The sequence below is a fragment of the Pseudophryne corroboree genome, chromosome 2 (assembly GCF_028390025.1).
Source record: "Pseudophryne corroboree isolate aPseCor3 chromosome 2, aPseCor3.hap2, whole genome shotgun sequence".
Taxonomy (NCBI): Eukaryota; Metazoa; Chordata; class Amphibia; order Anura; family Myobatrachidae; genus Pseudophryne; species Pseudophryne corroboree.
The window spans coordinates 861,092,232-861,114,599 of record NC_086445.1 but is presented as its reverse complement, the minus strand read 5'-3'; the positions used below and the strand labels follow the sequence as shown (position 1 = coordinate 861,114,599).

Below are 22,368 nucleotides of genomic sequence, written 5' to 3'. Positions count from 1 at the left end.
ATGGTCATCACGTGATGGGCACATCACCGCCGAGTGGGAACGGCCTCTGGCGGGTGCCCATCACGCATCACAGTGCGATATATTGCATGTGTTTTTAAAAAACACATGCAATCGCACTGTGATACGATAAATATTAAGTGCAGCACTTAATATATTGCGATGCGACAGTCGACCGGCGTGCCCGCGCATCGCGTTGCATGGTACCTAAAGGCCCATACACATTAGACGATGTCGCTCTGTGAGCGACATCGTCTAATGTTTCCCCCTCCCGGGCCGGCCGGTCGTCGGCCGCCTGTACGCACTGAGCGATATGACAGCTCATATCGCTCAGTGACGTCACGCCTCCGCCAGCCCTGCATGAAGGTCGTGGACGACAGTCCACATCCTTCATGCATGCCCTACCGACAGCGACGATCGTTGCCGACCCGCGGGGCCGCGCATCGGTCGTCGCTGGCGGCATACACACTTAACGATAAAATGAGCGACGTCGCTCAAGGAGGGGGAAAATGAGCGACGTCACTCATTATATCGTTAAGTGTGTATGGACCTTAAAATGTGCATACAATCCTTATCTTACAGATACGGTCGAAATCGAAGGATTGTATGCCATATCGCACAAGTGTATGGGCTACATATAACCAAGAGATAATAATAATATTACAAATATTTACATACACCCCAGGACTCCTATAAATTGTTTTGTAGATTGATCTTAGAAAAACCACCAACAAATATTAATAAGTAGCACTTTTTTTTGTTTGTAAATGCAGAAGCACAATCACCCCTGCTGTGTATGGGTAGACAGATCCACTTGTCGCCTGTATAATCATGCAAGAGAAAGGCAGTTAGTGTGATTCCAGCGCTATGATCTGTATGAGCAGGTCGCTGTATACTGTATACTGTACTCTGCTCTGTGCTATGGCTGTGCTGGGACTCACAAGAAAGTGTGATCTGTGAGGTGGTGGGAGGTCATATGTAAAGTGACAGGACAGCAGCCGCCTATAGGAGAGCCATATAGCTCAGGGAGGCGTGGCGGGGGTACCGTAGCCATCCACTGACGCGTTTCCTAAAACCCCGGTGTCTGTTCTGTATAAGTGCAGCAGCCCATGTGCGCCCAGCGCAGGCTACACAGCAGCAGCTGGAGACCAGCTTCTGGGACGGGACTACACTCAGCCCGCAGGACCGGCTCACTAACTTTACCAAAGCCCGGGCTGGAAGGCAAGGCTGCCCTTGCTGTCCTCTCTCATCAACCATGCCCTCTCTGATTTGGGGTTATGGTTTGGATTACTAAAGGGAGTGTTTATGAGGACACGGGCATCCTGGCACACTATTATGTCACCTTGGCCAGCTGATTTCACCCGGATTGTGCCATGCTGTACCACTCATCGCTGACTTTTTGTTCATGCTATAATGTTTAGGCAATTTTGCGCATGCGAGGGCGCAGACGCGTCTTGAATTACGCAGCAGCATAGCGCAGCACAAGGCAGGGTGAGCCCTATACACCCTCCTCAGCGAGCTGCTGGGGCTCCTGAGACTGGTGGAGAAGTTGCATGTGGTTGGATTGTTATGACATGGTGCTTGTAGTCCAGTTACAGGTGGGTCCCTTGTGGGTATGGCGATGTTAGGGGACACCAGTGACGCTATGAAGCACTCCTTTGGGGACAGGGAGTGACAGGTGGACGCAGTAAGAGCCCCTCTGTGTGCACATATACACCACATACTTGCTCCGCTGTAATAAGAAGCTCTGGCCAGCTGACCGGACGGTTCTTCCAAGAAGTTACTGGAAAAGGATCGAATCTTATAACAAAAAATAAAGGGGGGAAGCAGCCCCTCCTCTCCCACCCCCAGATGCCTGTAACTGTCTCCCTATGTGCCATTAACCGGTAGTGGCAATGACAATAAGTGCAGCTTACATAGCTGTGGAGGTGATCATCGCTGTGCTGTCCATCGTGGGCAACGTGCTGGTCTGCTGGGCAGTGGCCATAAACAGCACTCTGAAGAATGCCACCAACTACTTCCTAGTGTCGCTGGCTGTGGCTGACATAGCGGTGGGGCTACTGGCCATCCCATTTGCCATCACCATCAGCATCGGCCTGAAGACTGACTTCCACAGCTGCCTGTTCTTCGCCTGCTTCGTTCTGGTGCTGACACAGAGCTCTATATTCAGCCTCTTGGCTGTGGCTATAGACAGGTACCTGGCTATCAAGATCCCACTCAGGTAAGAAACACCTGTGGCTGGGTGGGAAGTTATTCTCTCATCTGTACAGGATGACTTTTCTGTATCCGTGTCTGCAGTATGTGTGATACTCTGCGTACAGTAATCAGTGGGATCAGGCATACAACTGATATGTACTCAGACTTAATCAAGACGTATTTTACTGTTACATGGTGTGATACTGGAGGTGTATAGACGGGATCCGGTCTGAAGATCGACAGTGTCTAGGTCGACAATGTTTAGGTCGACAGGGTTTCTAGGTCGACATGTTCTAGGTCGACAGGTCAAAAGGTCGACATGAGTTTTTCACATTTTTTTCTTTTTTAGAACTTTTTCATACTTAACGATCCACGTGGACTACGACTGGAACGGTAACCTGTGCCGAGCGCAGCGGTAGCAGAGCGAGGCACCTTGCCCAAAGCATGGCGAGCCATGCAAGGGGACACGGTGCACTAATTGGGCTTCCCGGTCACTGTACGGAGAAAACGACACCAAAAAACATGAAAAACTCATGTCGACCTTTTGACCTGTCGTCCTAGAACATGTCGACCTAGAAACCCTGTTGACCTTCAGACCCTGTCGACCTATAGTGGTCGACCTAAACATTGTCGACCTAACGATCCACACCCGTACAGACACATATGCCAACTTCCATCTATATCCCATGATAGGTCTTTCTCAGACATATCCTTTAGCCCTAGATCTCTTATCAACGGTGTGTGGAGCAGTGATTGCATTATACCACTATTAGTGCACAATCGCTACAATCTCAAAGTGTACAGACTATGCACACTGTGTATTGCTATCAGTGTACTGTACAATGTATGCCATGTGACAGTATCACAGTAATGTGATAAAGGAATATGCCAAGCAAGGTGCCATCAGTTTGACGTTTTAATTGGTCTATTGGATTTCCTCACAATGTCCAAAAACCAAGCTGTACATTAAATGACTGAGATTAAATTGTCATGTGTGTTACAGTGCTCTTGGTGATGGCTAAATTAGCCTGTAAGCTCCAATCAGGCACTGGGAAATGCAGCAGACTCTGGGTAATAATTATTAAGTGAACCATAAGTATACATCTTCTAGGAAGGAATTTCATTTAGTGCAATCTCTCACCACAATGTTTTCCTGCGCACATCCCTGTATATTATAGTAGCCAAATATTGCTAATTTTCCTGTGCACCTCTGCTGGGTAGAAAGGGGAATCTTAGCAGTTATTGGCTGAATTGAATTCCCCCTTAGACTGATGTATAATAATGTATTATTGCTATGTGTGCACATGGTCTTGGCAATGTTTGTTTTCCATGTCCTTCTTGGAGTTCAGTCCATACTGGCGTTTTAGGTCTTACCACCTTTTCCTATTACCAGGTCTACAGTTAGGAGCTGTTCTGTGTGATAAGTGCATCTCTTAAGATAACTGGTGAGAATGTCTATAGATCAGTGGTTTCCAAACTTTTTTGAATCACGGCGCCCTAGAATATCAGAATTTTTTTAACGGCACCCCTAGGCCAAAAATTTCTTATTGAGAAATTTAGAAAGAAATATTAAATTACGTAAATTGTGTTTATATGTCATCCTTAGGCTCAATTGTGTGGTGACTGGTGAGAGACACGATTTGCTTCTGTTTGTCCCCATATTTGATGACTGACAGCTACTAGCACTAGTTTTGCCTATTATATTGACCATAAATAATTTGAATTGGTCCTGGACCACCAATCCAAGGCACCCCTGCAAGTATCCCGAGGCACCCCAGGGAGTCACGGCACACAGTTTGGTTCCTCTGCTATAGATGGAAGCTGCCCAGTGATAAAATACTTTTCATCTGTTTTCTGATAGTTTCCAGTAAATATTTGCCAATGATATTGCAACACATACATTAGCATTCGCTGTGTTTGAAGATGAAAAAAAACAATGGGAACTTTATGGGATTGAAAATCTACTTTATGGCTCAGAATTGGAATTTCTAAATTATTCATTCTCCAAAATCTATTTTGCTACAGGTCCTGACAATGCTATATGTTTTAGCCTCGGGAGTGTTTATGCACTCATGTAGTCATGTTTGCACTGTATCTGAATATGTACCTTGTGGTACCCTATAAATAAAAGTAAGTGATGATAATGATGATGATGATAATAATAATATGATATCAGTGTTACCGATTACAGGGAAATTACATTTCTTTATTAGGGACTAGTGTTCAAATGGAAAGAAAAGAAAAAGTCATATGTAACAGTGGGAAAAGGAAAAATAGAGTAAAATTATCATGAAAAAGAAAGATCATGTTCTCATTCTATTCAGAACGAGAATAGGGTCCCAGTTATCACAGCATAACCAGTTCTACATTGTTTAACTCCCCTTTAGAATGTAAGCTCTCACGAGTAGGACTATCATGTGCCTTTTCTAACTTAAACCGTCTTCGACGGCAACAAACCAGTTACTGTGCTAGATCGCTCAGCACACATCTCTGGGGAAATCTCCCCGTGTGTACTGGCCTTTATGTCAGTGTCATCTGCTGATGTAGCTCTGTTTATTTACCCTGTACTTGTCCTATATTGTCTTCAACTGTAAGTCACTATTTTCCGGTTTTGTATTATTTGTTTATGTACTCTGTAATTGGGCGCTGCAGATCCCTTTTGGCGTCATATACATAAAGGATGATAATAATAATAATAATAATAATAACAATAATACCCATAAATAAAAGTTAGCATTATACCATAATAAATGCACTATGCAGCTTTACATTATAAATGAACACAGTGGTAGAAATTGTAGTGTTCTATATTGAATGTTAAGAGCGTTTATTTAAATATTGTGTTCTCACCCATTTCTTCCATTCTTTTTGACAAATCTGGTTATATACCTATATCATTATCCTTATCTTATCCCCCACCCCTCTGCTATCTATAACTCATTCAGCATGCAGTGCTGGTTACTTACTAATGTAACTGAAGGGAGGGAGCGTCTTGTAACTAGTAGCAACCAACCTGCAATTGAGCTTTTATCTGTCTAACATAAAGTATACACTGAAGCAAATGTCTGCTTGGTAAAAACTCTATAGTGAAAGTGACACATTTCAGCAGTAGTAATAAATCCTTATATTGTGTACCTAGCCCTTTCTTCTTCCTTCCGTCGTTTCTATATTATCTAAGCACATTTCTGCACTACTGTTTCTTTATTACATATCTCTCTAAATTTACCATGTCTTAATCAAACTACCATGTTGACCTCTGCGCGTCTGTATAAAAATAGGTGCCAAGGAGACTGCAAAATGTTTTATAGTTCTTATGACTCATAAAATTATTTATTAAATAAAATATGATATTTTGCCTAAAACCCTTTGTGCGTGTATTACCCCTTTCACATCGCAAATGTCGGATCCCACCCGGGAATTGGAAACGGGTGGGATCAGACATTGGACGCTACAGCAGGCTTCCCTGACCCGGCAATATGCCCGGCGGGTTGCCATAGCGGCGGGGGTCAGACCGGCAGCGGGAACGTAGGTGGCGCTGGGAGATGAGCTCTCCCTATCTAGTGAACGGGTCCTGGGTCGAATCGACCCGGGAACCTGTTTACGCTGCCACTGACCCGGTATTCAACCCGGGAATAACACTGTTTTATTCCCGGGTTGAATTACCAGGTCAGGTGACCCGGGAATTCCACCATGGTGCTTTCACACCGCATGCCGGCCCGTGCTGGGTTGATACCGGGTTATTTGTGCGGCGTGAAGAGGTATATGACTTCTAGCATTGCTTTGTGCTCATATTTATCACATGTGGAAAGAGATAAAGTACCAACTAATCAGCTTCTAACAGTCATTTTGCAGGCTATGCTAGAAAAATGACAGAAACTGTTTGGGTGATACTTTAACACTCTCCAAGATTTGACGAATTTTCCAATTTGCACCATATAGACATGGAAATTGTGCCACTTAGTGAAACAATAATCACAGTTTATCTTCTCTCTATTGTCTCCTATTACTGTTTTATGAAGATTACAGTGTGTTCCTCACACTCATAGTTTACTTCTATAAAAACAAAATATGTACAGTAATCTGGGCATACACTATACAATTATCTGGCAGATAATCTGTGGTTGGAATGAAAACCTGGTAATGGATGAGAGCAAATGACAGTCGACCATTTGTACCAAACACTGAGAATCGGACAAAACCTGTCATTTATACAAATTGGTTTCACAGACAGGTTTTGTCCATTTTCCAGTGTTTGGGAGCAAATGGTCGATTTTCAGTTGCTCTCATCCATTACCAGGTTTTCATTCCAACCACAGATTAACTGCCAGATAATTGTATAGTGTATACCCAGCTATACTGTGTACCTTTCTGAATGTTACAGATTTATACTTAGTATACATCAACGTAGAATAGAATTACTTAGTAGAATATTTAATACTTAAGGGCCATTTGGTGAATTGTAAATGGATTACTTGCTGTTACAAGGCGGTACCTGTAAAATTGCAGATATAAGGGAATTTACCTGGGGTTCTTGATAGAATGGTGCCAATTGCAGTGGTAATTGGTTAATCTACACACATAATGGGTATTTGGTTATCTTGTATAGAAAAAGAAACGGGTTGGTAAAGGATAAAAAACTTCTCTAGACTAGGCTGGGTGTCCGGTCTCTAGGTCGACCACACAGGTCGACATGAGCTTTTCACGATTTTTTAACATTTTTTTTAAAAACTTTTTCATATTTTACAATCCACGTGGACTACAATGGAGAACGGTAACCAGTGGCAAGGGCAGCTGTAGCGGAGCGAGAGCACCTTGCCCGAAGACGCGAGCCATGCAAGGGCACACGGTGCACTAATTGGGGTTCCTGGTCACTCTATATGAAGAAAACGACACCCCAAAAAAAAACAAAAAACCTCATGTCGACCTTGCTCACGTCGACATAATGCTTGCGTCAACCTATTTTGGGTGTCGACTTAGACACTATCGACCTAAGTGTGATCGACCCTATGAACCACACCCACTAGGCTGAATGACAGTATCATTATTATCCAGAAACATAGTATACTCTTGATCTGGGCTGTCCAAGTGATGTTGTGAGTCTTTTTATGGCTCCTGCTTCCCTGATAATCAAGGTCAGGGTATAAAATATGGACATTGGTTAAAATTAGTGTCTTAGGACTCATGCCTCTTCATCAGCTGCAGGTGGATACCTGCAAAACTTACACATAATAAAAAATAAAATACAATACATCTGGGTTTGTTCTTTCATAAATTCTAGTTGTTTAGATCTTGAAGAAGGCAAACCAACCCCACCAATAAGACAACAACAGCCTTCTCAACCGCTAAAATAACAAGCTAATACATTCTATGGCCAGCCTACCTCTAAACCCTTTTTAGTTCTCCTACGTTCTTCTGACGGTGAAGTGCCCAACCTGTACCCCATCGCATATTCTAAATGCGGTCTGACTAGTGACTTGTACAGTGGTGCACTCTTTATGTATCATTTAAAACAAGTATTTTTGTTTTCTATACACACAAGTAAGACTAACATTTCTACTATTCATTTACACTGGCTGCTCTCATCTCAAAGTGAATGTGTCTCTTTATTATAAATACAGGTCCAGTATCCCATATCCCGAATGCTCGGGACCAGGAGCATTCCGGATATGGGATTTTTCCGGATAATGGAATACCTGGTCCGGAGAGGGGTCAAGCAGTCGTCACGGCTGGTCGGGCTGTCAGTGCGGGGGTCTGGGAGGGGCAACGGGGGTCCGCGGTGAGGTCAGCGGGGTCCAGCGGTCATTGCAGGGGTCAGCGATGAGGTCAGCAGGGGTTGGCAATTGGCATGCACTATGTGGCGAGGGACTACCTGCAAAGCCACTCCCCCACCGCCAGACATTGGTCACAGCTCCGGGATATTCTGGTTTTTGGAATATTCCGGATAACAGGTTTTTGGATAACGGAGACCCGACCTATATATCATATTCACACACTGACAACCATGTTATAAGAGAGGGTTGTATATTCCTAGGATTAAACCCACCTTTTATATACCAAATAAAATTGTACATTGCTACTGGTTTATTTAGAAGCTGTATATTCCAGAGTCATTTACATTAATGTTTCTTAGAATGTGTTGTTATTCTTTTTCCTGTCATTCAGTGAATCACAAGGTATATATTGGTGGCATCATGCTGCTGGCAATATTTCTGTTCTTTTATGTAATCCTCATTTTCAATATGAGTTTACTCTCGGGAAACTAAATTACAGGTATGTCACATGTAAAACTGGAATAATTAAAAAATAAAAATGAATTAAATGAATTACACTATTATACAAGGATAACAAATTACCATAAACAGAGTGTCTTTCTTGTTTGACCTCAGGGCCTCATGTACTCTATAGGTGAAACATGCTGAAGCACAATTTAGTGGCAACACAGAGATGGTTAATGTTATTTTTTATTGCTTTTTAATATTTTTTGGCTCTGTTTTTTTCTGTGCATAAATAATGAAGGTGGAATTGGATATTTGGGCATAGGTGTGCTTGTTTAGGGAGTACTGTATATGCTAAAAATGCTTACGGTCTTTTCCCAATAACTGTGAGCATTTTTAAGTATTATTATTATTATTATTATTATTTATTTGTATGGCGCCACAAGGGATCCGCAGCGCCCAATTACATAATCAAATGAGCAAACAAGAAAACAGCACTTACAGTATAAGACAATATAGGACAGGTATAGAAAACCAAGGGTTATGTGCCATCAAAGGGAGTATGGAGTATACGATAGTGTAAGTAAGAAAAAGAAAGGCACATGAGGAAAGAAGTCCCTGCTCTTGCGAGCTTACAATCTAAAAAGTAGATGGTGTAGTATAAATACCTTGTTCAAATAGTCATTAGATGTGGTTATTTCACGACCACATAGCTCTTCATGCTCTCTGTGCCTGTCGCCACTATAGTTATGTGTTTGTGTGTAATATCAGCACGATACCCGGCCCTCCAAGATGCAAACAACTTGTCCTGGTGCCCTCACAGAAGCAGCATATAAACAGTACAGAGGTGCGGCACTCACGGACAGATTTAGAATAAAGCTCACAGACGCAGTTTAGCGGTAGTTCAACGTTTCAATCCTCAACAGGATTTTCATCAGGAAAACAACACATAAATTCACATACAGTACCTTATAAACCCAGTGGACAAACATGGATTGGCTCGGATTGGCTGCGGTTTCCGGCGCGGGAGTCCCGGTCCAGAGGCTGTCGCAGCAACATGACGTCAACGCGTATAGCCGCGGTGCACGTTCAGCATAGTATACATCGCCATAGCAAGCAGATTACTGTAAACATAATGAACAATACCATGAATACAATGAAAGAAACAATGTTGCTCACACACAGGGACGTGCAGTCAGGGGAGGCTGTGCCTCCCCTGTTATTAATGATTAAAATAATACAAAGAAGATACTTATGACACATATTCTGTGTCATTAGTATCTTCTTTATATTATGGTAATCATTTTCAGTGTAAATAAGTGTTTAAATTGATTTAGGAGGCACCGAGAGCGGTGCCTCCCGCTGCCAATTGTAAAGGGGGCGGGACCAAGCAGAGGGCTGGGAAGTGCTTTCAGCCCATATGAAAGCACGCCCCTGTCACTGAAGCCAATGTGATTGGGCACCAGATTCAGCACTGACAGTGACTGTATCCAGCTGTCACTGTCAGTACTGTACAGAGAGGGAGAAAGTCAGTGTCAGCTGTAACTTTATCACATGCGGATCCGGTGGGAGGAAGGACGCGGGCCCTGTGCCCCCCCCTGTCATTTCTGGCACTTTCTTTAAAAAAAAAACACAGCAGTCCGGTCCCCGTCCTCTAGTTACTGGCTGTGCGCCCGACAGCGCCCGACCCACCCCCCTCCCCACGCCGGTCCTCAGCCTCCACTGCCTGTCTCCAGAATTACCTGTCCCCTGTGCTTGCTGCAGAGTGAATGGGAACAGGAGGAGGGGGACGCCGGAGCTTACTTAGCGGCCGTGCTGTCCAAGGAGGAAGGCAGAGCGTCCGGGACCTGGCAGCAGCAGACAGGAGGTGACCCCCAGCAGCATAGGCACGACGGCATCTGACTGAAGTCAGATAGCCGCCGCCTGCTTTGAATACTGTCAGCCAGCTCCCTGCACCTGAACACGTACAGCTGTTGAATGCAGAAGAGTGGGATGACAGACTGCAGCGTTAAGGGTAAGTCTCTTCCACTCCATCCTGTCCCCTGCAGCCCACCACTACTCCCATCCTGACCACTGCAGTCCACCACTACTCCCATCCTGACCCCTACTGTCCACCACTACTCCCATCCTGACCCCTGCAGTCCACCACTACTCCCATCCTGACCCCTGCAGTCCACCACTACTCCCATCCTGACCCCTGCAGTCCACCACTACTCCCATCCTGACCCCTACTGTCCACCACTACTCCCATCTACTCCCATCCTGACCCCTGCAGTCCACCCCTACTCCCATCCTGACCCCTGCAGTCCACCACTACTCCCATCCTGACCCCTACTGTCCACCACTACTCCCATCCTGACCCCTACTGTCCACCACTACTCCCATCCTGACCCCTGCAGTCCACCCCTACTCCCATCCTGACCCCTACTGTCCACCATTACTCCCATCCTGACCCCTGCAGTCCACCCCTACTCCCATCCTGACCCCTGCTGTCCACCATTACTCCCATCCTGACCCCTGCAGTCCACCCCTACTCCCATCCTGACCCCTGCAGTCCACCCCTACTCCCATCCTGACCCCTACTGTCCACCACTACTCCCATCCTGACCCCTGCTGTCCACCACTACTCCCATCCTGACCCCTGCTGTCCACCATTACTCCCATCCTGACCCCTGCTGTCCACCACTACTCCCATCCTGACCCTTGCTGTCCACCATTATGCCCATCCTGCCCCCTGCTGTCCACTACCACACCCATCCTGCACCTTGCTCCTTAATACTTAACTATTCCTGCCTTCTGCCCCATTACTTCCATCCTGCCCCTGCTCTCCACCACCACTACCCCTATCATGTTTTACAGCCACCTTCTACCCACTACTACTCAAATCATAATCCTGTCCCCCCCCCACACACACACACACACACACACACACACACACACACACACACACACACACACACACACCATATATCGTAACTAGGCCAGCTTAGGGGTGCCCCAGTCCTCCCTACAGCGCTGCGACTGGGCACTAGGACCCATTGGAAGGCCAGCGGGTACTTGGCGCCACAGTCCTCCCTCTTTGCAGTGCCTCCATATGGAAGGGAAGCCATCGCCGCAGCAGTCGGCAGGCTCTAGGACCTAGCAGCAGTCAAATGCTTCTCCTTTAGTCCCGGCATGAACAGGCTGTGGCTTGCACTGTGTCCCCTGCCCCCCCCCCCCCCCCCCCACACACACACACACACACACACACACACACCACACACACACACCTGGCAGTGGCTTACACTGTGCCCCCTTGCTACACCACCTGATGGCTGTGGCTTGCACTGTCCCTACCCCCACGCCCCTCTGCACTACCACCCGGCGGCTGCATGTGGGGATACAAGGGACACAAATCATTGGAAGGTGAAACTGTCGGTGTGTCAGCATCTGTAGACACTGACAGTGGGAGTCACAATCCTTGAATATTCAGACGCACGGATGTACACCAGGCAGTTGTAGCAGTATTAGTATAAAGTCACAGACACAACTGCAGCAAAAGACGTAAAGAAGGCCGCAACTGCGTCCAACTCAGAATTCGGCCCTATAAGGAGGGATCCCGCACCCTTGACAGACCTCACCCCTCAACAGACTCTGCCCCCATTAGGGCTGCTTCCATCCATTTACTGGGCTGGTTTTCCATCCCAATCCGCCCATGGTTACACATACAACACCATGGTTATTTTGTTGTCCAGCTCTTCCATTCACTTAGCACCACACCCACGGCGACCCCTACACATTATGTACACACACCAGTCAGTGCCTCACCGCACGCCACTGCTCACACATGTTACTAAACAGTAATAGAAGAACAGCATTACAATATCAGACCTGACTCTGAATCCTAATGGTAAATTAAATATAGATAAAGTGTAGCTAAAAAATAGCACAAAGCCACAAATCCCAAATCAAAAAGGCACAAATATTCAAAACCATCATAATTACATAAAGAGAAAACATTGTATAGTAAAGAATAATCCAGCTCAATTAATACAGCCCATAGCACGACCTATACTAGATAATAAAAATAATCACATATAGGGTAATCTCATGAGAAGCCAGCAAATCTAAACATATAATTCAAACCCTTTGGGGCAATCACATTCAGCTGATGCATCCATTCTGCCTCTCTCTTCAATAAGAGGGAGTTACGCTCCACCAGGGTTCTGCAGTGCGTACATAGGGGCTTACAAAATAAAACTAGATAACATAGGTGCAGGTGACCAAATTAGACAGTTACAGATATATTCACAATCTAACATATATACTTAATTACAATCCACAAATGACACATTTATGTGGGGGGGGGGGGGGGAAGGAGAGTAGGCCCTGTTCACCGGAACACATTCTATATAACTATATATGTAACACACATTACAGGTTATGTACAGTAATACGAGTCCATTTCAGTAGCTAATTTGCTAAAAGCAATTTTACTCTAATTAGACAGAAATTTCACTAAGTAAATAAATAAAAAACAGTCTTACCAGGTACATACTGTTATTACAGAAAATTGAAAAATATTTGGAATATTTTGGAACTGGTGTGAAGCTGTCATTGAATACACCACTAAGAAGTCGCTTGAGACAAAAGACGGTATCCAGACTCTGGGTCGACACTACCTAGGTTGACACCCATCAGTCGACAGTGAATAGGTCGACACTATAAACACTACGATTGGGGATAGTAACCTTCGCTTGCCATGCGAGGGGACACAGTGCACTAATTGGGATTCCCGGTCACTTTATGAAAAAAATTACACACAATTTTTTTTTGAAAAACTCATGTTGACTTTTTTCATGTCGACCTAATGGCTGTGTCGACCTAGCCTCTGTCTACCAATAGGTGTCAACCTAATGGGTGTCGACCTAGACACTGGCGACCCTGAGTCCCATACCCCAAAAGACGTTGGGTGGATATTGCAAATGTGTCCTGGAGTGGGTTTTTTACTTTGTATCCAAGCACTCGCAAACAAGTTTAGTGGCATCTAACCCAAAAAAGGCCACTTTGCATATGTAAGGCTGTTTTACTGATTGTTATTGATATGTTAAAATCAAATGTGATTGAATTATACAGAGGCTGATTGATTGTGTTCATGGGTGAACCCTGGTATGAGGGTCTTCTTGTAGAAATAAGAAGGTTCCACTCACAAACCTTCATCTTTGGATCATTTTGAAGCAGGTGCTGTTGGAATTATTGGAAAGACTTTTGTCTGGCACACCTTAAGATCCCCAATCTGTACATAGATATATATTTGTGTAGGTGTTAGTAGGGAATTCTATGGCAAAAATACAATATTCTGTATATTTGTCTACACCTATTCACATTTGATTGCCATAGTCTATTTCACATGTATCATATCCTATATTGTATGGTGGTTTGTCTGTGGTATTACAAGTTACAACAAGAAATACTAGGTTCTGTGCAGAAAGAAATCTCCTTACTATGCAGGTAGGTTTCATTTAAAGCAACTAGTATTTTAAGTGTAGTGTGGCTTTAAGCTGAAATGCGGTTATTTATAAAGTCATACTTAAATCACTTACATCAATTAATGATTGTGAAACTGCATACCTCCATTAGCTTGTAAGCATTGTGAGTGCTGAGCACATACCGTGAGTAAGTTTGTTGCGTCATTATTATATGAATAAAGACACCTCCCTCTTATATTTACAGACATAAAATCATGGCATGCTGACAACATATAAGAATTAATAGTGCCATCTAATCTTCCTTTATATAAGTTTGTTGTTAGGAGATACCTGAGAGTGAGACCAACTAATGATGGTTTGTTTAGACTTAAGGTCCGTACACCTTAGACATTGTCACTCTGTGAGGTACGTGGTCTAATGTTTCCCCTCCCGGGCCGGCCAGTCGGCGGCCAACTGTACACACTGAGCGATATGACCGCTCATATCGCTCAGTGACGTCACGCCCTGCATGCAGGTCGTGGACGACAGTCCAGATCCTTCATGCATGCACTGGCGACAGCGACGATCGTTGCCGACCCATGGGGCTGCGCATCGGTCGTCGCTGGTGGCATACACACTTGCCAATAAAATGAGCAACGTCGCTCAGGGAGGGGGAAAATGAGCGATGTCGGCAAGTGTGTATGGACCTTTAGCAGGGACGGATACAGAGGGGGGCGAGGGGGGCATTCGCCCCCACTAGCACACTCCTTCCGACGGGACAAACTGTCTCTGAAGTCCTGCTCCCTCCTCCCTTCCTAGCTCAGCTGGCTGTCAGCTTTTCTCAGTGGTGTCGAGCCGAGCTCCCAGACGCAGCATCTCACAGCAGGTGCCCCTTCCTCCCTATTCACCCTTTGACCTACACTGCACTTAATCAACATAGTTTGTTGATTAAGAGACTGCTTTCACCTTTCATCACCTCCACGGACTTACTCCATGGAGGTGAAATAGCTGTGGGGGTTGCAGAGAGAAGTTTAAAGAAAATCCCGCACTGAAAATCTGATACACTGAACATTTTTCAGCTTTTACAGGTAAAAGCAAAGTACATTTACTGTGGTCATAAAAATACTTTTTTTTTTTTTTTTTACAAAAGAGGTTTGAAGATTCTTTTTTTTTTGTGAAATTGTATATCGCAAATTATTACCATGCCTAAAATAATGACTATCCAGTATAGAATGTAAGGGGAATAAAGGGGGTATGCAGGCATTAACTTTCTCTGCAGCAATACTTGGGTGTCTTGAGAATGCGTTGCCGACTGAGAAAAAAGTTATATAAAGAGGCTGTGATTTATATAGTAACCTTTGCAAGGTTAGGGTTATCAAGGAGAATATTATATTAAATATAACATACTGTGCAAGGGACTTTGTTTATTGAACAGGAGACATTACAATTCAATGTTTATAGGTCATTGTATTTGGTATTGTCAATTTTTGTCACTTAACATACTTCTTATCAACCCACTGGATATGTGTTTACCTTCATTATACGCAGGACTACACCCACACTTTTATTTACTTACTCTGAATTGCAAGAGGCTGTTCAATTAGAAAAACAATTTTAATGTTTAAATACTCTGTCCTCATCACTTTAAATTAATAATATCAGTAAAAGATATATGCCGATATCCTATTAGCTGCTGTGCGTTACCGCAGCTAAAGAATTCCAACAGGGCTATCCTATTAGCCCTGTAAGTCAGCACTTATCGGGAATTCTGTGAGGCACGCGAAGCAGAATCGCCGATAACCAGCCTCCCGGAGATCCGTTATCGGACCCGAACACATGGGTCCGCGATGTTATCACGGATCCCATGTGTTATCGGCCGATAGCGGGTGAGTTACCGCACAATAAAATTGGGCTGTAATAGGATAGCCCGATATGTGTATAATGCCCAAATGAACCCTTCGCCTCATATATTGTGTAAATCTGGCTCTGGTATGTAATGTATTTGTGTGATGGAGGATTTGGGACTGGAGAGGGGAGGAGTCAAGACTGGAACGGGGAGGAGTCGGACAGGAGAGGGGAGGGGTCAATATTAAACAGTAAACCGCCCCCCCCCCTAAAATAAAAGTCTAGATCCGCCCCTGACCTTTAGAGTATGTTTTAATCTTTTAGAAAAATAATTTCTTGATTATTATTTCTGACCACATTCCATTGTGACACACTTTTTTCTGGAAATGTGATAATTCTTATTCTTTAGAACATACACTTCTTAACACTTTAATAAATGTTGCAATACTGTAAAACCTTTGATGTAAAACATACTTTAGAACTTGAGCAGCTGTCAGTAATTGGGTAACGTCTTAGCGGTGAAATATAAGACTGACTCGTCATATTTGTTAGCCTCTCGTGTCTTGCAAAACTTCAAAGGGGATTTCTGTGACCTTGTGTATAATTATCGAACCTTTCTATCATAGTTTGCCAAATGACTTATGTCTGCTGTCCTGTGACTCATTCAATTTATTTGTGGTCAGTCAATGCACTTATATTATGTGATTTTATCTGACAAATGTAATCTTCACTTTTTTTCTGTGGTTTATATACTTACCTAATACACTTTACTCTATGTATTCTGTTTGAATAAACTTTACCTTGTTTTATTGTAAATTATTTGATTGCCCCTTTCCTCCATCTTTGTCTCTCTTAAGATGAAGCCAGCTGTTTAGTATTCATAAGAATGCACAGTGAGGCACAAGTTCCCAGTGATTTGCTAGACTACAGCATGGCTGCTCAATTGTGAGTAGGTCACAGGTGCACATTTTGTGTTGCTCTATCATACTACTTATCAATTATAATTAGATTGAGGAATTCGTATCACACTCAGCCCACCTCAGCTGCTCTCCAGATTTGCTGTATTGTTTCGGATCTAAATGAAACAGGGTAACAGAGAGAGCTTGAACATGCATACATACATCTCTTTCTCGCTCTCTCTCTTTTCTTATATATATATATATATATATATATATATATATATATATATATATATATATATATATGTGTGTGCTTTTCATTCATTGAGGAACCCAGCTACAGTGTCTGTGAACAGAGAAAACACTAAATGGACCAGGCACACACTACAATTGTTTTGACCAGCATTTACTCTTAATTATAAACATACTGGCAATGCACCATTATTCAGCATGGTGATTCCCATTTGAAATGCAGCTGATTGTGGGGTCATCTGTGAAAAAGTAAACGTGGTTGTTATATTACTTTTTCCCAGAATGCACTGGAACCAGAGCCGTCTCTATGTATGGGCTTGCAGTTGCCCAAGGGTTCCGTGAGGTCTACATCCGCCTTTGTCAGTTGCCCAAGGGTTCCGTGAGGTCTAAATCCCTAATGTCAGTTGTCCAATAGATGCAGACTTTCCATTATACATACTGTATGCTTTAAGCAAGCAGTTCTCAAGGGAAATTTTCCCATGGCGTGCCCACCATTGCAGCCACTGTCAAGCTACATGGCTGTTCTTGAAATGTAAAGGCTGAGTACAGATTTGCTCCCCATCTCTGTCCCCCTCCCCTTCTTTCTCCTGTGTGCCTCTCCCCCCTTTTCCTCATGTGATCCCCATTTCATCTCATGTATGCTGCCCTATGTCTGTTCTTTCCCCAGTGGTTCTATTGTCCCTTTCCCTTCCCCGATGTGCTCTCTTCTCAGTTGCTTCCCTGTGCTACCTTATTTCGGTTCTTCCCATCTTATCTCAGCTGCTCCCTAATAATGCCTCATAGCTCCTAGCAGCATCTTACTATTTGTTTTACTTTTTCTCTAACGTCCTAGTGGATGCTGGGGACTCCGTCAGGACCATGGGGAATAGCGGCTCCGCAGGAGACAGGGCACAAAAGCAAGCTTTTAGGATCACATGGTGTGTACTGGCTCCTCCCCCTATGACCCTCCTCCAAGCCTCAGTTAGGTTTTTGTGCCCGGCCGAGAAGGGTGCAATCTAGGTGGCTCTCTTAAAGAGTTGCTTAGAAAAAGTTTTTAGGTTCTTTATTTTCAGTGAGTCCTGCTGGCAACAGGCTCACTGCATCGAGGGACTTAGGGGAGAGATTTTCAACTCACCTGCGTGCAGGATGGATTGGATTCTTAGGCTACTGGACATAGCTCCAGAGGGAGTCGGAACACAGGGCTCGCCCTGGGGTTCGTCCCGGAGCCGCGCCGCCGACCCCCCTTGCAGATGCTGAAGATGAAGAGGTCCGGAACCAGGCGGCAGAAGACTCTCAGTCTTCATCAGGTAGCGCACAGCACTGCAGCTGTGCGCCATTGTTGTCAGCACACTTCACACAGCGGTCACGGAGGGTGCAGGGCGCTGGGGGGGGGCGCCCTGGGCAGCAATGTATAATACCTGTATGGCGAAAAATACATCACATATAGCCCTTGAGGCTATATGGATGTATTTAACCCCTGCCAGATATCTAAAACTCCGGAGAAGAAGCCCGCCGAAAAGGGGGCGGGGCCTATTCTCCTCAGCACACAGCGCCATTTTCCCTCACAGAAAGGCTGGTGGGAAGGCTCCCATGATCTCCCCTGCACTGCACTACAGAAACAGGGTTAAAACAGAGAGGGGGGGCACTGATTTGGCGATATGTATATATATTAAAATGCTATAAAAGGAACACTTATATAAAGGTTGTCTCTGGATAATTATAGCGTTTTGGTGTGTGCTGGCAAACTCTCCCTCTGTCTCCCCAAAGGGCTAGTGGGTCCTGTCCTCTATCAGAGCATTCCCTATGTGTGTGCTGTATGTCGGTACGTGTGTGTCGACATGTATGAGGAAAATATTGGTGAGGAGGCGGAGCAAATTGCCTGTAATGGTGATGTCACTCTCTAGGGAGTCGACACCGGAATGGATGGCTTATTTATGGAAATTACGTGACAATGTCAACACGCTGCAAGCCGGTTGACGACATGAGAGGGCCGGCGAACAAATTAGTATCTGTCCAGGCGTCTCAAACACCGTCAGGGGCTGTAAAATGCCCATTTACCTCAGTCGGTCGACACAGACCCAGACACGGACACTGATTTCAGTGTCGACGGTGAAGAAACAAACGTATTTTCTTTTAGGGCCACACGTTAAGGGCAATGAAGGAGGTGTTACATATTTCTGATACTCCAAGTACCACAAAAAAGGGTATTATGTGTGAGGTGAAAAAACTACCTGTAGTTTTTCCTGAATCAGATAAATTAAATGTAGTGTGTGATGATGCGTGGGTTTCCCCCGATAGAAAATTATTGGCGGTATACCCTTTCCCGCCAGAAGTTAAGGCGCGGTGGGAAACACCCCTCAGGGTGGATAAGGCGCTCACACGCTTATTAGAACAAGTGGCGGTACCATCTACGGATAGGGCCGTACTTAAGGAGCCAGCTGATAGGAGGCTGAAAAATATCCTAAAAAGTATACACACACATGCTGGTGTTATACTGCGACCAGCGATCGCCTCAGCCTGGATGTGCAGAGCTGAGGTGGCTTGGTCGGATTCCCTGACTAAAAATATTGATACCTTTGACAGGGACAGTATTTTATTGACTATAGAGCATTTAAAGGATGCATTTCTATATATGCGAGATGCGCAGAGGGATATTTGCACTCTGGCATCAAGAGTAAATGCGATGTCCATATCTGCAAGAAGATGTTTATGGACACGACAGTGGTCAGGTGATGCAGATTCCAAACGGCACAAAGATGTATTGCCGTATAAAGGGGAGGAGTTATTTGGGGTCGGTCCATGGGACCTGGTGGCCAGGGCAACTGCTGGAAAATCCACCGTTTTTTACCCTAAGTCACATCTCTGCAGAAAAAGACACCGTCTTTTCAGCCTCAGTCCTTTCGTCCCTATAAGAGTCATATCTGCCCAGGGATAGAGGAAAGGGAAGAAGACTGCAGCAGGCAGCCCATTCCCAGGAACAGAAGCCCTCCACCGCTTTTACCAAGTTCTCAGCATGACGCTGGGACCGTACAGGACCCCTGGATCCTACAAGTAGTATCCAAGGGGTACAGATTGGAATGTCGAGAGGTTTCCCCCCTCGCAGGTTCCTGTAGTCTGCTGTACCAATGTCTCCCTCCGACAGGGAGGCAGTATTGAAAACAATTCACAAGCTGTATTCCCAGCAGGTGATAATAAAATTACCCCTCCGACAACAAGGAAAGGGGTATTACTCCACACTATATGGTGGTACTGAAGGCTAGGTGAGACCTATTCTAAATCTGAAAAATTTGAACACTTGCAAGGGTTCAAATCCAGATGGAGTCACTCAGAGCAGTGATAGCAAAGAACAAGGGGACTATATGGTGTCCCGGGACATCAGGGATGCTTACCTCCATGTCCCAAAATTTGCCTTTTCTCACCAAGGGTACCTCAGGTTCGTGGTACAGAACTGTCACTATCAGTTTCAAGACGATACCGTTGGATTGTCCAAGGCACCCCGGGTCCTTACCAAGGTAAGGACCGAAAGGAGGATTCGTCTTCAAATAAAATGGACGACCTCCTGATAAGAACAAGGTCCAGAGAACAGTTGGAGGTCGGAGTAGCACTATCTCAAGTAGTTCTACGACAGCACGGGTGGATTCTAAATATTCCAAAACCGCAGTTGTTCCGACGACACGTCTGCTGGTCCTAGGGATGATTCTGGACACAGTCCAGGAAAAGGTGTTTCTCCCAGAGGAGAAAGCCAGGGAGTTATCCGAGCTAATCGGGATCCTCCTAAAACCAGGAAAAGTGTCAGTGCATCATTGCACAAGAGTCCTGGTAAAAATGGTGGCTTATTACGAAGCGCTTCCATTCGGCAGATTTCACGCAAGAACTCTTCAGTGGGATCTGCTGGACAAATGGTCCGGATCGCATCTTCAGATGCATCAGCGGATAACCCTATATCCAAGGACAAGGGTGTCTCTCCTGTGGTGATTACAGAGTGCTCATCTTCTAGAGGGCCGCAGATTCGGCATTCAGGATTGGATGCTGGTGACCACGGAGGCCAGCCTGAGAGGCTGGGGAGCAGTCACACAAGGAGTGTGATCAAGTCTGGAGAATTCTCTCCACATAAATATACTGGAGCTAAGAGCAAATTTATAATGCTCTAAGCTTAGCAAGACCTCTGCTTCAAGGTCAGCCGGTATTGATCCAGTGGGATAACATCACGGCAGTCGCCCACGTAAACAGAAAGGGCGGCACAAGAAGCAGGAGGGCAGTGGCAAAACTGCAAGGATTTTTCGCTAGGCGGAAAATCATGTGATAGCACTGTCAGCAGTGTTCATTCCGGGAGTGGACGACTGGGAAGCAGACTTCCTCAGCAGGCACGACCTCCACCCGGGAGAGTGGGAACTTCATCGGGAAGTTTTCCGCATGATTGTGAACCGTTGGGAAAGACCAAAGGTGGACATGATGGCGTCCCGCCCGAACAAAAAATGGGACAGGTATTGCGCCAGGTCACGAGACCTTCAGGCGATAGCTGTGGACGTCCTGGTAACACCGTGGGTGTAACAGTCGGTGTATGTGTTCCCTCCTCTGCTTCTCATAACCAAGGTATTGAGAATTATAAGACATAGAGGAGTAAGAACTATACTCGTGGCTCCGGATTGGCCAAGAGGGACTTGGTAACCGGAACTTCAAGAGATGCTCACAGAGGACTAATGGCCTCGGGAGCTAAGAAGGGATTTGCTTTCAGCAAGTACCATGTCTGTTCCAAGAGGAACCGTGGCATCGGCCTTTAAGAAAGGACCTGCTCCAGCAGGGACCTTGTCTGTTCCAAGACTTACCGCGACTGCGTTTGACGGCATGGCGGTTTGAACGCCGGATCCTAAGGGAAAAGGCATTCCGGAAGAGGTCATACCTACCCTGGTCAAAGCCAGGAAGGAGGTGACCGCACAACGTTATCACCACATGTGGTAAAAATATGTTGCGTGGGTGAGGCCAGGAAGGCCCCACGAAAAAAATTTCAACTAGGTCGATTTCTGCACTTCCTGCAAACAGGAGTGTCTATGAGCCTCAAATTGGGGTCCGTTAAGGTTCAAGTTTCGGCCCTATAGATTTTCTTCCAGAAAGAATTGGCTTCAGTTCCTGAAGTCCAGACGTTTGTCAAGGGAGTATTGCATATACAGCCCTTGTGTGCCTCCAGTGGCACCGTGGGATCTCAACGTAGTGTTGGGATTCCTCAAATCATATTGGTTTGAACCACTCAAATCTGTGGATTTGAAATATCTCACATGGAAAGTGACCATGCTGTTGGCCCTGGCCTCGGCCAGGCGATTGTCAAAATTGGCGGCTTTGTCTTACAAAAGCCCATATTTGATTTTCCATTCGGACAGGGCAGAACTGCGGACTCGTCCCCAGTTTCTTCCTAAGGTGGTGTCAGCGTTTCACCTGAAACAACCTATTGTGGTGCCTGCGGCTACTAGGGACTTGGAAGACTCCAAGTTGCTAGACGTTGTCAGGGCCCTGAAAATATATATATATATATATAATTCCAGG

At 45.1% G+C, this 22,368-nt stretch overlaps 1 protein-coding gene across 2 annotated transcripts in view; it reads left to right on the top strand.

Annotated features, from left to right (window-relative positions):
- Positions 1–1,088: 1,088 nt before the first annotated feature.
- ADORA2B (adenosine A2b receptor) overlaps positions 1,089–22,368 on the top strand; it is a 164,760-nt gene continuing 143,480 nt past the window's right edge. For both annotated transcript variants that reach the window (XR_010241505.1, XM_063955866.1), the window contains exon 1: positions 1,089–2,218. Coding sequence is in view for 1 of the 2 variants with exons in the window: in XM_063955866.1 (XP_063811936.1) it covers positions 1,893–2,218 (326 nt within the window). In the remaining variant the exon portion in view is untranslated. The remainder of the gene's footprint in view (positions 2,219–22,368) is intronic.